This window comes from Taudactylus pleione, unplaced genomic scaffold, assembly GCF_031769625.1.
Source record: "Taudactylus pleione unplaced genomic scaffold, aTauple2 ptg000013l, whole genome shotgun sequence".
In the NCBI taxonomy this organism is placed as follows: Eukaryota; Metazoa; Chordata; class Amphibia; order Anura; family Myobatrachidae; genus Taudactylus; species Taudactylus pleione.
In genome coordinates, this window is record NW_028284416.1 from 2,475,844 (window position 1) to 2,489,822 (window position 13,979).

The 13,979-nt window shown below is 45.6% G+C and overlaps 1 protein-coding gene across 3 annotated transcripts in view; it reads right to left on the minus strand.

The window, feature by feature from the left end:
- Positions 1 to 219: 219 nt before the first annotated feature.
- ELK1 (ETS transcription factor ELK1) overlaps positions 220 to 13,979 on the minus strand; it is a 37,684-nt gene continuing 23,924 nt past the window's right edge. For all 3 annotated transcript variants that reach the window (XM_088470011.1, XM_088470002.1, XM_088469993.1), the window contains 2 exons: positions 12,530 to 12,631; positions 220 to 10,288 (listed from right to left, as the gene is read on the minus strand). In XM_088470011.1, the coding sequence (XP_088326137.1) occupies positions 10,190 to 10,288; positions 12,530 to 12,631 (201 nt within the window). In that variant the 3' untranslated portion in view covers positions 220 to 10,189. The remainder of the gene's footprint in view (positions 10,289 to 12,529; positions 12,632 to 13,979) is intronic.

Sequence of the window (13,979 nt, forward strand, 5' to 3'; positions counted from 1 at the left end):
ATCAAGGTCTGCCCTGCTGTTTGCCGGGCAAATAAAGAAAAAATAAATAATATTGCATATATATATATATATATATATATATATATATATATACACATATATATATATATATATATGCACACACACATACAAACAAATATATATCTATATGTATAAAACATACATATATATATATATATATATATATATATACACACACACACACACACACACACATATATATATATATGTACACATACACACTGTATATACAACCATATATATATATATATATATATATATATACACACTGTAGTGTATATGCGAACACACACACACACACACATATATACACACACACACATATATATATATACATACACACTGTATATACCACTATATATATATATATACATACACTGTAGTGTATATGCGAACACACACACACACACATATATACACACACACACATATATATATACATACACACTGTATATACCACTATATATATATATATATACATACACTGTAGTGTATATGCGAACACACACACACACACATATATACACACACACACTAGTGTATATGCGAACATATATATATATATATGTCTTCCACAAACTTCAATACAACAAGGCTCCTAGTGGTGAAGTTATTTCATCATTGAATGGTTGCGTAACATTACCATGCAATAGACTAACAGACCAATGACTGGGAAGAGGAACCGTACAATATATATAAAAGGGTGGATATCAAAGAAAAAACTGCACCATGCCATCGGTTCCCCATACTGACAGAACAACACCATGACCAATGCAATATTTAGCTTGTAAAAGTGGGCTCGTCGCCTATACAGCCTACAGAGAGCGCAGGCAGCTGTGCTGTGAGCTGAACCAATAATGATGTGAATGTAGAATGACCCATTGGCTGGTAACCTGTGACATCACTGAGTGTAGCCTATCAGTACACTAGGTATATCGCCTTGGGACAGCACTGCTAGCAGCCTGATTCCCGCTAATACCGGATGCAGTGTTGGTTGCACCGTGTGGGGATCGACACAGTAAGCGTCATCCGACCATATTGCATGCTACAGCCGTTGTCAGGGACAGGGAGAGATGTATCAAGCCTTGGAGAAAGATAAAGTGTAGAAGTTGCCCAAAGCCACCAATCAGCTTCTAACTGTCATTTATCCAGCACAGTCTATGAAATGACAGCTAGAAGCGGATTGGTTACTTTGGGTAATGACTCCCCCAAGGCTTGATACAACTCCTGCACAAGTAGATAATTTCTAAAGTTCACAAACCCTTGGCCCGCCATGGGGCATATTTAATTGGGCGTGAGGTTTAGCGAGGAAAAAGCCTTGCGCCCCTCGCGGCCAATTTTGGACTACCAGGGGTATGCGCACTCCCGATACCCAATTTAAAAAAAAAATTAATGAAAAAAATATTACACTTACCTACCCGGGGGTCTCCGGTGGTCTCTGCGGCTCCCGATGGTCTCGCCTCTGTCTTCTCATTGGGGAGGAGGCTGCTGGGAGTCCCGGGGGCTGCTGTGAGACAAGATAGTACTTCGGAAGGTGAGAATTACTGACTAATTAAGCTAATTGGAAACTTCCAATTGCTTAATTAGTCGTCATTACGAGGGGGGGCCGCCGGGGTGCCCGAACGTTTCCCGACCATTATTCCTATAATTTTGGATTTTATGAAAAATTGGTCGTGCTCTGGAGGTGCGCAAAAATAAACCTCCCGGCGCTCAAAAAAATCTAAAACCCCGCTCCTAATTGAATAGCAAAAATCCTGCACCTGCAGGTGCGGGATTTTTGCTATTCTCGCCCCCAATTAAATATGCCCCAATATGTTCAACACTGAACCCTGTGCAAAGAACTTGGGACATCAGCCACAGGCTCACAAAGGACGTGTGTATTCAGTATCCCTTCGCGGCTCCACTACATACACAGCGAAGGCAGCCATTTTGTTGGCAGGCTTCATAAACCTGCTCTCCACCGAGCGGCAAGCAGCGTCAGCAGCCAGGTAGGTCACCAGCATCAGGTCACCCGAGAGGCTGAATAATATTGGTTCAACTCAAAACACAGCTCGCCCCACTCCGAAGCAGCGACCGGTGTACTACAAAAACATCAAAGACCATCTTCGTTAAAGCTGCGCTGAGCCAATTGACAAACATCGACATACACCATGACACTCGGCGCCTAGGCGCTGCAATTAATATGGCTTTAAACCAACTGGCCAGCGCTGCAAGACCATCGGGACATGAAATAAAACAATGAGGTAAAAGTTGAAGCCATGAGCGACGCTGTACAAGTGGAGGTTACCAGCATTCAGGGAATGAGTACAGAATGAAGCTACCCACTCTTATACCGTGCTGTCACTAGGGGTGGGGGGATTCTGTTACCAGCCCTATCGTTACACCACCCACCGGTTGGACATAGCAACGTACAGAAAGGCAAACGCAGAGAAATATATACATTGCTGTATTCCGGCATAAAACCTGCACGCCGGAACGGAGACGTGTAGACTGTGAGATGTGTAACACAGGCAAAGCACAGACTGTAGAGGGGCTGCGGGTGTTCATGGGAACAGTTTAATGCACTTCTGCTATCAAATGAGTATAAAAAGGTGCAAAAGGCACCCCCCAAATGTAGCGTTGGGGATATCCTTAGTTATTTAGCATACTTAAAAAGACTCTGCAGAAAACACTTTTTATCCCTTCACTAACATTTCATTTTTGCGTGCGCTGAATGGAGCGCAAAACTGCAAGTAGTCTGCATTCTCCATGGAGCCGCACCAAGGCCTAGCCAGTTTTTCTCCTCAAACGTTCTCCCCTCGCTATCGATTCCATCTTATTATCAGGGTCGTAACTTACTGTGTGTGCCGCCACACAGGATGCGAGGTGCCCCGGTGGCTCCGATTTCCATCATGTTGAGTGCCTGGTAGGGCACCCTGCTGCCTGGACAGGGGCCTGGTGCCCGGCTTCCTTCTCCTGGCGGCACAGGAGTAACACACGTGCACTTGCGTATGGACAATTGTCACAAAACATTAGACAACTTCTCTCTGTCCATTCCTTTACCCAATTTTTTTTTATGACTCCACCCCCTCCAAGAAGGCCACCAACATTAAAGGTAATGGTGACCGCATAACATCTGCCTAAACTCATTTGAAGTTATGGGGGTCTCTATATTAAAATGAAGCGATGAGTTTTTTTCCACCATTATAGCGGCACCAGAAAATCACCTACTGCCGCCAGTCACTTTTAAAATTTAACAGAGGCAGCTGAGCGATATTTAGCTGTCTTGGTGATACTGGCCCGAAGCGTTAAGGGTTACGTTAGGTCTTCACCGGGCAGGCCCAGAGGGATTATGGGCATGGGTGACCCAGATTGCCGGCTCACGCATGCGCAGTGGAACGGAAAGGCGCGGACTTGGGTTTTCTGTTTCATGAGTGGGAAAAAAAATAATAAAAAAAAAATAGATTTAATATATTAAACAAAAAAAATATATATATTTTTGTTAAATATTCATGACTGGAAAAAAAACAAAACACTAATTAAATAGTTTTTTTTCGTACTTGAGTTTTCTCCTCAGACTGCGATAATAGAAGTCGGATTGCAGCGGGCAGCGGGACTAGTGCCGCGTAATACTTGTTATCGCCGCCGAGGCATCTCGATGTATAGTACGACGAACAGATAAAAATCTCAGTTCTAATTATAAAAAACTAACCCCTCTCCCATCCCAAAAAAAAACAAAAACACCTTATAACCAGTCTAATGAAAGCATATTCAAAAAACGTTCTGTTGTCTGACCCTTGCATTGATCTGGCTGGACAGTAAATTTGGCAGCACTGAGAGGACTGTGACAGGTCTCTGGGTGTGTACCAGGGGCTGTGAGCCAGCAGAGGCTTTGCCAGGACAGTGTGTAACCAAATGCTGAAGCTTATTCTGCCCAAGTCCTTTCATTAAGCTACAAATATGTAAATCTCACAAGAGGGGTAAAGAAGGACAGAACAAAGCCGTGTGTTTTAAACAACCAAAACACAACTAGAAGGAAAATGATTTACTATTATCCACAAGATAAAGGACCTCATTCAAACCTGGTCGCGAGCGCCGAGCGCTCGCAACCGTGTCGATGTTTAGGCCCTGTGCACGCGGGTTCTCTCGCTCCGGAGCTCACTACTAAAGGGGCGGCTGTCGATGTTGATCGACAGCTCGCCCCGTTTTGTAGGCAGGGCGAGGGGTGGCTACACAAACGGAGGCGTTCCTGAAGGAACGCCTGCCGTTTTGTGGGCGGCCGCACTGACATCAGCAGTGATGTCAGTGGGGAGCTTCCTGCTCCATCAGAGCAGGAAGCTCCCTGGGGCTTGCGGTTGCCGAGACCCAACCTTAGGGTCTTGTCGCAAGCCCCGATGGTCGCGATGGTCTTGACCATCGCGACCATCACCCTGGTCGGTCGCTAAAGCTGTGGGTGGTAACCCACAGCTTAGCTAGCGACCAGGAGGCCGCACTTGAAAAGTGAAGCGGCCGCCCTCATTCAGAGAGAGCGCTCGCTTCTTGCGACCGCCTCTGAATGAGGGCCAAAGTTAGAGGCTCTATCTACTTCCAGGCTGCTTTTTATTTATTAGCTAGAATAGTGGTGCCCAAACTGGGTGCTGTGCCATCCTGGGGTGCCAGGGGGCACTTACAGGGATGCCATGGGTTGGTGGGCCAGGACCAAATATAATTATTTATGGTCAATATGCAGAGCCGGTGGCTACCGATCTTAAAATATGTAGATGAACAAAGCGTAACCATGTCCACCATCACATAACTGACCCGAAGGGTGACAGAGAAGCACAATTTACTTAGTTTAATATTCTTGGCTGATTTTCTCAATAAGAACCTTTTGGCCTCTGCGTGCCAAGAAAGTTTGGTAACCACTGTGCTAGAACGTCCCCTTCCTGCAACTTTAACTAAGGGCCTGATTCAGACCCGTTCGCTATTTGCGGCCGCTCGCTGTCAAAAATGGTCCGTCTATGCAAATCATGCGCTTGCTCTTTGCTGTGTAAGGACGCCTCTATGTCTAAGCAAGCGGCGGCATATTGCACTCGCAAGTGTTTAAAGACGCCCCCTTGCCACTCGCTACACACGTCATCTCCGGGAAATGTAGGATTAATCGGGAACCATCGGAGCTGCTCGCAGCGCTTGAGATAGACCCTACCTCACCGCAAGCACTGCGAGCAGTTCAGGGAAAAACCAACCAAGTCACATGTTCAATGACGCTATTTTGCTAATTATGCACACCCATTAAACTCTGTTCTGACGATCAGACACGCCTGCGTTCGCACATCCACTCCCCCGTTCACAAGCACCTTCCCCTGTTACCACCGACAAACGGCGCTGTCACTCAAAGTAGCGGCCAGGCTGTGTACTACGAGCGGAATATTTCACATTGCAGACGCTTGTTTGCGCACGCGCACTGCGACTTATACGCATGCGCAGTTGTGCGACCATCGCTCAGAGCGAGCGAGCGCAGCTTAGCGACCGGGTCTGAATCAGCCCCTAAATACCTTGTTTTATCTTTATTTAGACAAAATAAATGTATTAAGTAAAATTTGCAAGAGGGCACATGCACACCAGTCATCTGATGTTAGAGGGTGTGGTATATTTTTTTATTTTTTCAAAATTCTTCATGTCGACATTCTGCAGGTGCTGACGTGTTCCACGTCGGCATTTCAACAACGGCAAAACTCTAAACTGTCGACGTTATAACTACATTCCGATATTGGGAACCAGATCTACATTTTATGGTAGTTTTTTCTTGAAATCAACAAAGGGCCTGATTTTAAGTTGTATGCTGTTTGCATGGCGGTCTTTGGACGCAGCAGCGATGTGAAAATATAGTAACGCTGCGCGAGGCGTCTGAAGGCAAAAGACGCCCACTGCTGGCATTGCGGATCCAAGTGCTGCGTCTGAAGACCATCGGCCAACAGAATGGTCGCTGGAACTCCTCTGCCCAGGGCCAGGAAATCTGCGTTGGAAGACGCAGACCCTGGCCTCAGCATGCCTAGAAAACGGGGGTGACACGTCTCCTGTATGTAAAATGCTCATCGTCACCACCCCCGTCGCCAAACGGCTGCAGCATTTCAATGTGTTGCTGCTCAGGGGGCACTGCCATCGCGGACAGTGATCGGCACATGCGCTGATCGGGAAACATCGGAGATGTGCGTAAACCATAGGATTAACGTGCAAGTCTGAAGCAGGCCCAAAGATTGTTAAATGCAGCGTCCTATCCATGAACTAATGAGACTTGTAGTAACTTGATCCCAGCCAACGCAACACAACCCTTTCGCTTCAAGTTCTAGTAGCCTACAGCGCAGTATCTCAAGCTATTGACTGTCTCACATTAATGTCCTGACAGGTTCAATGCGATCCATCATAATTAAGATGAGCACAGAGATCTATCTCCCTGGGTGTTATACGACCTGGCTAACTTTCCTCACCATGTTTCGCATTGAGAAATCTAATCACATCATGAATGTAAAGAATTAGCACAGGAGTACCTTGCCTTAAGAGCTTACAATCTGCGCTTGCTAGCAGTTTCCACCAGGAGCACTAGAGAGGCCCCAGTACGAGACCTATCAAAACTTCTAAAGCACACAAGTGAAGGTGTTGCCGATAACAACCAATCAGACTCCAGCTACCATTTTATAGAACGCACTACACAAATGATAGATAGAATGTGATTGGTTGCTATAGGCAACACCTCCACTGGTCCTCTTTAGAAAATCACAACCAGCTACTATGATTATGATGATCAGTTCCAGGAAATCTAATTATTTGGAGTTTATTTAACAAAAATACAATATTAATCAAATAGGATTAAAGCAAAGCAACTTAATGATAAATTCCTGTTTCAGCAGGACAGCGTGCCTCATTCCATATTTGTTAAAAACTCTGTGATTGCAAACAACAGTCCCCCCCAAATTTAAATAACATTCCCCTCAATCCCCCCAAAAATAGTTTTCTCTCACGTCGATGATACATGGCGCCGGAGGAATTTGCAAAACGCATATAGCCGGTACCACGTTGTGCTTGGCAATTTCAGCAGCGAAGATAAAGTTTCCTATGAAATACTCAGCCGGTGACCTCGCTGAAGCACGTACAGTCACGCTGCGTAGGAAAAATACTGTTTTCCCAGAAGCCCTTTCAAGGACAAGACGCCCCTGTGGTTAAAGAGAAAGGCCTTAGGAAAGGTGAGGGAGAGCCACAGGCATCCCACCCCCCAGAAAAATAAAAATAAGTTACCCTGAAATGTCTGTGTTCAGGAGGTCTCCCTGGGCTCCCCCTCCGTCTGACATATGTGGAACATTCCTGAGGAGTTCTTTGGAATAGGTGATCTCAGACCACCAGGAGGGAATGTGAGATACAGACTGTTCCACGATTGGCTAATAAAAGGGGGGGAGGGGGTTACACACAACATACATCAATTTATATACAGTAACAATATAGAGAGCAGCATACCACTAATAGGTATTCACAATGGTATTACAATTAAGAAAGGTGACAGACAGATGAGAATATCTGAATAGGAGGGAAGCATGGTTGCCAACACTAGATTTACTGACAGCGCATTATTTTTAATAATAGTAATAATAATTATAATAATTATTATAATGTCAGTGATGCAAATAGCATGTAGGGCTGTGAAACCTTAATTTTGAACGTCTTAGCACCAAACCCTCCCAAGCCCCCTAGTGGCTCCAATGCTGAAGTATGACGCATGTTTACGTTACATAAAAAAAAAAAATATATATATATATATATATATATATATATACTGTATATAATAATGTGTTAGGAAAATGCTGAACGTAAGGAAAAGTTTATAAAAATACCAACATTTTCCAACCCAACGCGCCGGTTTTAGCCTTGAATAAAACTACCAGTTTGAAAACCGCCAGCAAAACTGAGGAAATAAATCTGCAACCATTTGGAGATGTCGCTATTTGATAAATTAATCCCGGGCTCTGTTTAGTTTTTTTTTCCCCCCACAGGTTCTATGCCATATTTTCTGAGCATTTGAAAAGGAGGGAAATGTAGATTAGACGTACTGCAAAACAAAGAGGGAGGGGCCTAGATAGGAAAGATTAGGGTCCTCATGGGTGGGGCTAAACAGGAGCACACAGAGGCAGCGGCCTCCGAGAATAATTGTGAGGGGCAGCAAATGACAGGATAATATGTTTAATTGATAACCATTAGGACTATTTATGTACTCTACTGTAATATAGGAGTGGGGTAAAAGTGGTTACAGAGGAGAGATAGTCGTAGCATGTCAATGGCACGCATAAGGAATAAGACAATGTGTAAATAACAGAAGATGCATTTAAGCCAGGGCATCATATATGTAAGACTGGAGTCTGGTAGACAGAGTAAAAAAAAAAAAGGGTCTTAATGACAAGAGGTGCAGTATAGAGACTGGATAAGAATGGGGGGGATTTCCGTGTGTGGAACTGGCACTAGAACCTGCTTTCTACCAACCTATAAAAAAATATAATCAACAGATCTGCATTTAAAAATCCCTTTCTAGACCGGCGGTGCTCAGCCTGTGGAAATCCCACCTGAGTCCATAAGCTATTGTTGTGGCGCCCCAAGACAATTTAATCAGGCCCCCAAAAACAAGCTCTAGAACCCCCTTTTAAGTGCATCGCCTCACTGGTCACACCCCTGTTCTAGACTACTCTTGTTCAAAACACAGAGAACTATTCTATACAAATCAATCTGCATGAATGCATTGGCCGTCCACTTAATACACAAAGAAAGGGGGTGAGGCATTCTAATAGCAGACTCTGAGGTAATTAAGCATTATGTAGAGAAACACGACAACCCCAAAAAGGCTAGCAACACGAAGCTAAATTTAGTCTCTCCTGAACGTTATGCTGCTCGAAAGAAGGTGAGGTGACAGCTTCCTAAATGTGTGACAGACTCTGTGTTCCAAAACCTCAGTAACAATATAATATAGGCTGGAGTTTGTAGCTTATTAGCAATAATGTACAAGAAAACACCAGCAGATAATCTGTGCTATATAACTATAACATTATCATGTATTCAGCATGAAGCCGACATACCTTCCTTTAAGCTTTTAGTATTTAACTGAAAATAGCATTCTCTGATCTACCTGGAAACAGTGTTTCCTCATATGGGAGCCATCTTTAATCCACCCTGTCAGCCATTTTGTACTTCACAACCATGTCAGTCCCTCATAAGCAGGATCATTTTCTCAAATCCTTCAAACAGCTTTAAAATTATTCCCCATCCTATCTCTTTAGGAAGTCTTTCTATTTGGTTCCTATGAAACTCATTGCCTGTAAAAGTAATGAAACTCACATGTTCCCCATATATGCAAATGTGAACATAACCATATCGAATATTGATTCATTACCAGTTCTCTTTCTCGAACTTCACATTTAACAAGAAATGATCACCGTTATCGCACGTCCATTGAAAGCATGATGTAAAGGTAATACTTCGGAGGATGTAGCAAAAATAAATTAAAAAAATGAAATAAAATGGAGGCTCCGGGGAGATGACATATTCATTTCAATAAATTAATGCGTAGAAGGTTGCCCGCGCAAATAAAAATATCCAGTGGTTAAGGTGTATTCAGGCAGCTGATCAAACGGTTGATGAGATTGCTGGTGGACATTTCCGTGACCACAAAATGTGATAAAAAAATAAAATTAGAATTTCTCCCCAGAAGGCGAAGTGACCAATTGTCACAAAAACGCAATGTCTAATTTTTTCATCTTCTCCATCACGCTAAATAACTAATCCTCCACATGACTGAGCTGAACAGTCTCATTAAAGCTCTCCACCTTATATACTGGACCTCGATGGACTCTGGGCACCCACGCATAAGTGGGGGGGTTAGAACGTTCTTGTCTCCATCAGCAAGTTAAAGGATCGGAGGTTCGACTTCCACGCAGTGAGCTGGGTGTTGGACTAGACCCCGAAGTGGATATCCAAGGTGGGTCTTCGTGCTTCCAGCCCGGGAAGCCGCCCCGCGTTACATGTAGGCTGCGACTACACATAAAACACAACCTCTCTTTCAACAGATAACGCAGACAGAAAAGCTATCTTTGATCCCAAGGAAATTCTCATGGGCGTTGAGAGATAAAATATCGTGTCCTGGCAGGAAACTAGAGGTAACAGCTCTATGGGTTCCTTATGGCTTCTGAGGTCCAGGCGACAGGACCACAGGGGTGGAAAGTCCATCAACGCTGAGAGTCGGGACATGGATCTGGTTACTGCCATTAGTTGGGAACTGGAATTAGAGAAAGGAATGGGATGTGTGAGAGGCCCATAGTCCCATAGGAAATGTCTAAACAAACAGAGTATACAGAAATCTAAGAAATATGTGGGCGCTATATAAATAACTGGTAATAAATAAATAATAAAAATAAGAAAGACGTATTGGGCCTGATCTAGAGGTGCTTCTGCCGTGACCGACAATCTTCCTACTTAGACGCATACAGGGAGAGGCGCTAATCCGTCTCGCTGCTTCTTTAGGTGCACCAACGCTGCTCCAGCAAAGCTTGCACCAGTCCTATGGCAGATGCAATTTTTCTGTCTGGACATGGCGCCCCCTGTGCCAGCATTACTGTGTCTTTAGACGCAGTCGCTGACAGCGAAACGCCCATGTCTGGCTAGCCACCACCCTCTTACCTCCCAGGAATGCCCATTGAAATCCGCAGCTCTTGTGTAGAAATTCGCTCTGTGTCTCGGTGCGGTAATCATCGGGACACGTGCATAGTGCAACTCCATGCATCCGCAGTACTTCCGACATTGTAAAACTGCGCACATGTCAGCATTGCATGCAGTTAGAGTGTAGCTCTCAATCAGCCCCATATAGTTTTTGAAACAAGTGACTTAAACTTAAAGAAACAAAAAAACGGTGTTTCATATAAAGGTGTGTTGTACACCACAATATTACTGCAACAGTGTATCTGCGACATCACATCAGTGTTGGGAGGCCAAGCTCCTTCCACTAATCAACACATGCAGCCCTGTATTACTATCACATCACTCATCTCCTGATATACTCTGTGCTGCTGGAGGACCCTGCTCCTTGCACTATATATTCTCAGTATGTGGCATCCAGCTGTCTACGTTCCCCTCCTGCCCCATGTCACTGCCAAAATCACATGTAGCCCTATCCTCAGTAATACATCACTCGTCTCCTGATATACTCTGTGCTGCTGGGGACCCTGCTCCTTCCACTACATAACTCAGTCTGTGGCTTCCTGCTGCCTCCATTCCCCTCCTCACATCATGACACTGCCCCTGTCACATACAGCCCTTTGCTTACCATATCACTAATCTCCTGATATACGCTGTGCTGCTGGGGACCCTGCTCCTCCCACTATATAACTCTCTGTCTGTGGCTTCCTGCTGCATCCATTCCCCTCCTCACATCATGCAACTTCCTCTGTCACATGCAGCCCTATCCTCACTGACACATCACTCATATCCTGATATACTCTGTGCTGCTGGGGGACCTCTCTCCTTTCACTATATAACTCTCAGTCTATGGCTCCCTGCTGCCTCCATTCCCCTCCTCACATCATGTCACTGCCCCTGTCACATGCAGCCCTGTCCTCACTGACACATCACTCATCTCCTGAGATACTCTGTGCTGCTGGGGACCCTGCTCCTCCCACTATATAACTCTCAGTCTGTGGCTCCCTGCTGCCTCCATTCCCTTCCTCACACGCAGCCCTGTCCTCACATACCATTTCAGTAGCAGTCAGGTTACTGTTACAAGATCTGCACTCTCACCTCCTGAAATAAGATGTACTGCTGTGAGAATTATAAGAATCTTTTTGGGTAAAGGTGGTCTCCGCCCACTTACAAAGATGGAGATGCCTGGACATGGCTGAGCAGGATGAAGACAGCAAAAAGTGTCAACTTCACTTTAGAACATACTTGTCGACACACTGAAACCTCCGCGAATTGCGGACACTTAGATAGGGGGCGGAGCCAAATGACAAGATTATCTTTTAATCGCGTCATGAAGCCCCCGCCCCCACCCGCCGGACCGCAGATTTACCATAAGATTCTCCCCATTCACTAGGAAGTGGACGAGATGTGGGATAAGTGCCTACTCTTTTGGGGGTGAGGGGGTACCCAAAAAATTGGGAGCCTTCCACAGGTTCTAGGAGAGTAGGCAAGTTTGCTTTAGAACAGGCTTGACTTGCAGTGGTGGAACCAGAAGTCCGGGATGTCCCTCTCACTTACGCGCTGGCTGGATCTATCATGATCCAGCAGGCGCGGCCGCACAGGATCCTCAGTGCGCGGGTGACGTCATGACGTCACCCGCGCACTGCATGAATGGGAACGCTGGCCTCTGAAGCGTTCCCAGCTCAAAATGGAATTTTGGTAGGTCTTATTTTTGGGGTAGGGCTTATTTTGGACCGGTTACAAAAGTAAGGGTAGGGCTTATTTTCGGGGTAGGTCTTATTATCGGGGATACACGGTAGCAGAAGAACCGGACAGCAAAACATACCTGGAAGGACAACTTTGCAGGACTTCGGGGGGCAATCGGGCTGAGTGTGCTCCAGAAATGGATAGAGGGCGGGAGAGAACTTGGGGTGAGCAGCAGAGGAGTCTGAAAACACAAATAAAAAACACCATCATTAAAACTAAGTATTTGTTATTCTACACTAATAGCCTTGATTTAAAATGGAATGAATACCCCCAAATGACCAGCATTATATAACACAGCCTAGGTGTGCTCGCTCACTCTCATGTGGCGCCCTCCTCAGGCAGACAGGCCTTACTGCTATAATGCCTTGTGGTACAGCACATGAAATGATGCAAAGCTGCCAGGTTTATTTGTTGTAGATGTAGAGAGCTACTGCACAGACCTCATGTTGGAACTTCCAGGGAGGCTTCACCAAAATGGCCACCAAACCCAGTACTGCGCATGCGCAGTGCCGCTGTGCCCATTAAGCCGCAACAACGGTCGCAACGTCAGAAATTGCACTAGCCCTATGGAGGCGCAGAATCTCCATTTGAACATGGCCGCTGGTATCAGTGCACTGCGGCAAATGACACAGTCACTGATCGCGATAACCCCGCGTCTGGCTAGCCACCCCCATTTCCACTAAGAAATATCCAAGAACTGGAATAAAGAGCGCTTGTAACTGCTTTATGCTACGTATATGAATTAAAACGTAAATAATGTGTGAGCGCAATACCTGTAAAGGTAAAAAAGGTTAGTACATATTCATGTCTTTCTTATTGTCGCTATTCCCAATAAGAAATTTCATACTGTCCAAATGGGGTGTGATATAAAAGACTGACAATGTAAAGGTCGACACGTAATAGGTCGACAGGGACAAAAGGTCGACTGACAAAAGATCAACAATGCAAAAGGACAACAGGTTTAAAAGGTCAGCAGGTTCAAATTGTCTACACAAAAATGGTCAACAGGTTTTTTTTGCAATTTGACACTAATCCTAACCCTCCCCCTGGTGCCTAACCCTAACCCTCCCCCTAGTGCCTAACCATAACCTTCCTCCTGGTGCCTAACCCTAACCCTCCCCCTGGTGACTAACCCTAACCTTCCCCCTGGTGCCTAACCCTAACCCCCCCCTTGGTGCCTAACCCTAACCCTCCCCCTGGTGCCTAACCCTAACCCTCCCCCTAGTGCCTAACCCTAACCCTCCCCCTGGTGCATAACCCTAACCTTCCCCCTGGTGCCTAACCCTAACCCTCCCCTTGGTGCCTAACCTTAACCCTCCCCCTGGTGCCTAACCCTAACCTTCCCCCTGGTTCCTAACCCTAACCCTCCCCTTGGTGCCTAACCCTAACCTTCCCCCTGGTGCCTAACCCTAACCCTCCCCTTGGTGCCTAACCCTAACCCTCCCCCTGGTGCCTAACCCTAACCCTCCCCCTGGTGCCTAACCCTAACCCTCCCCCTGGTGCCTAACCCTAACCTTCCCCCTGGTGCC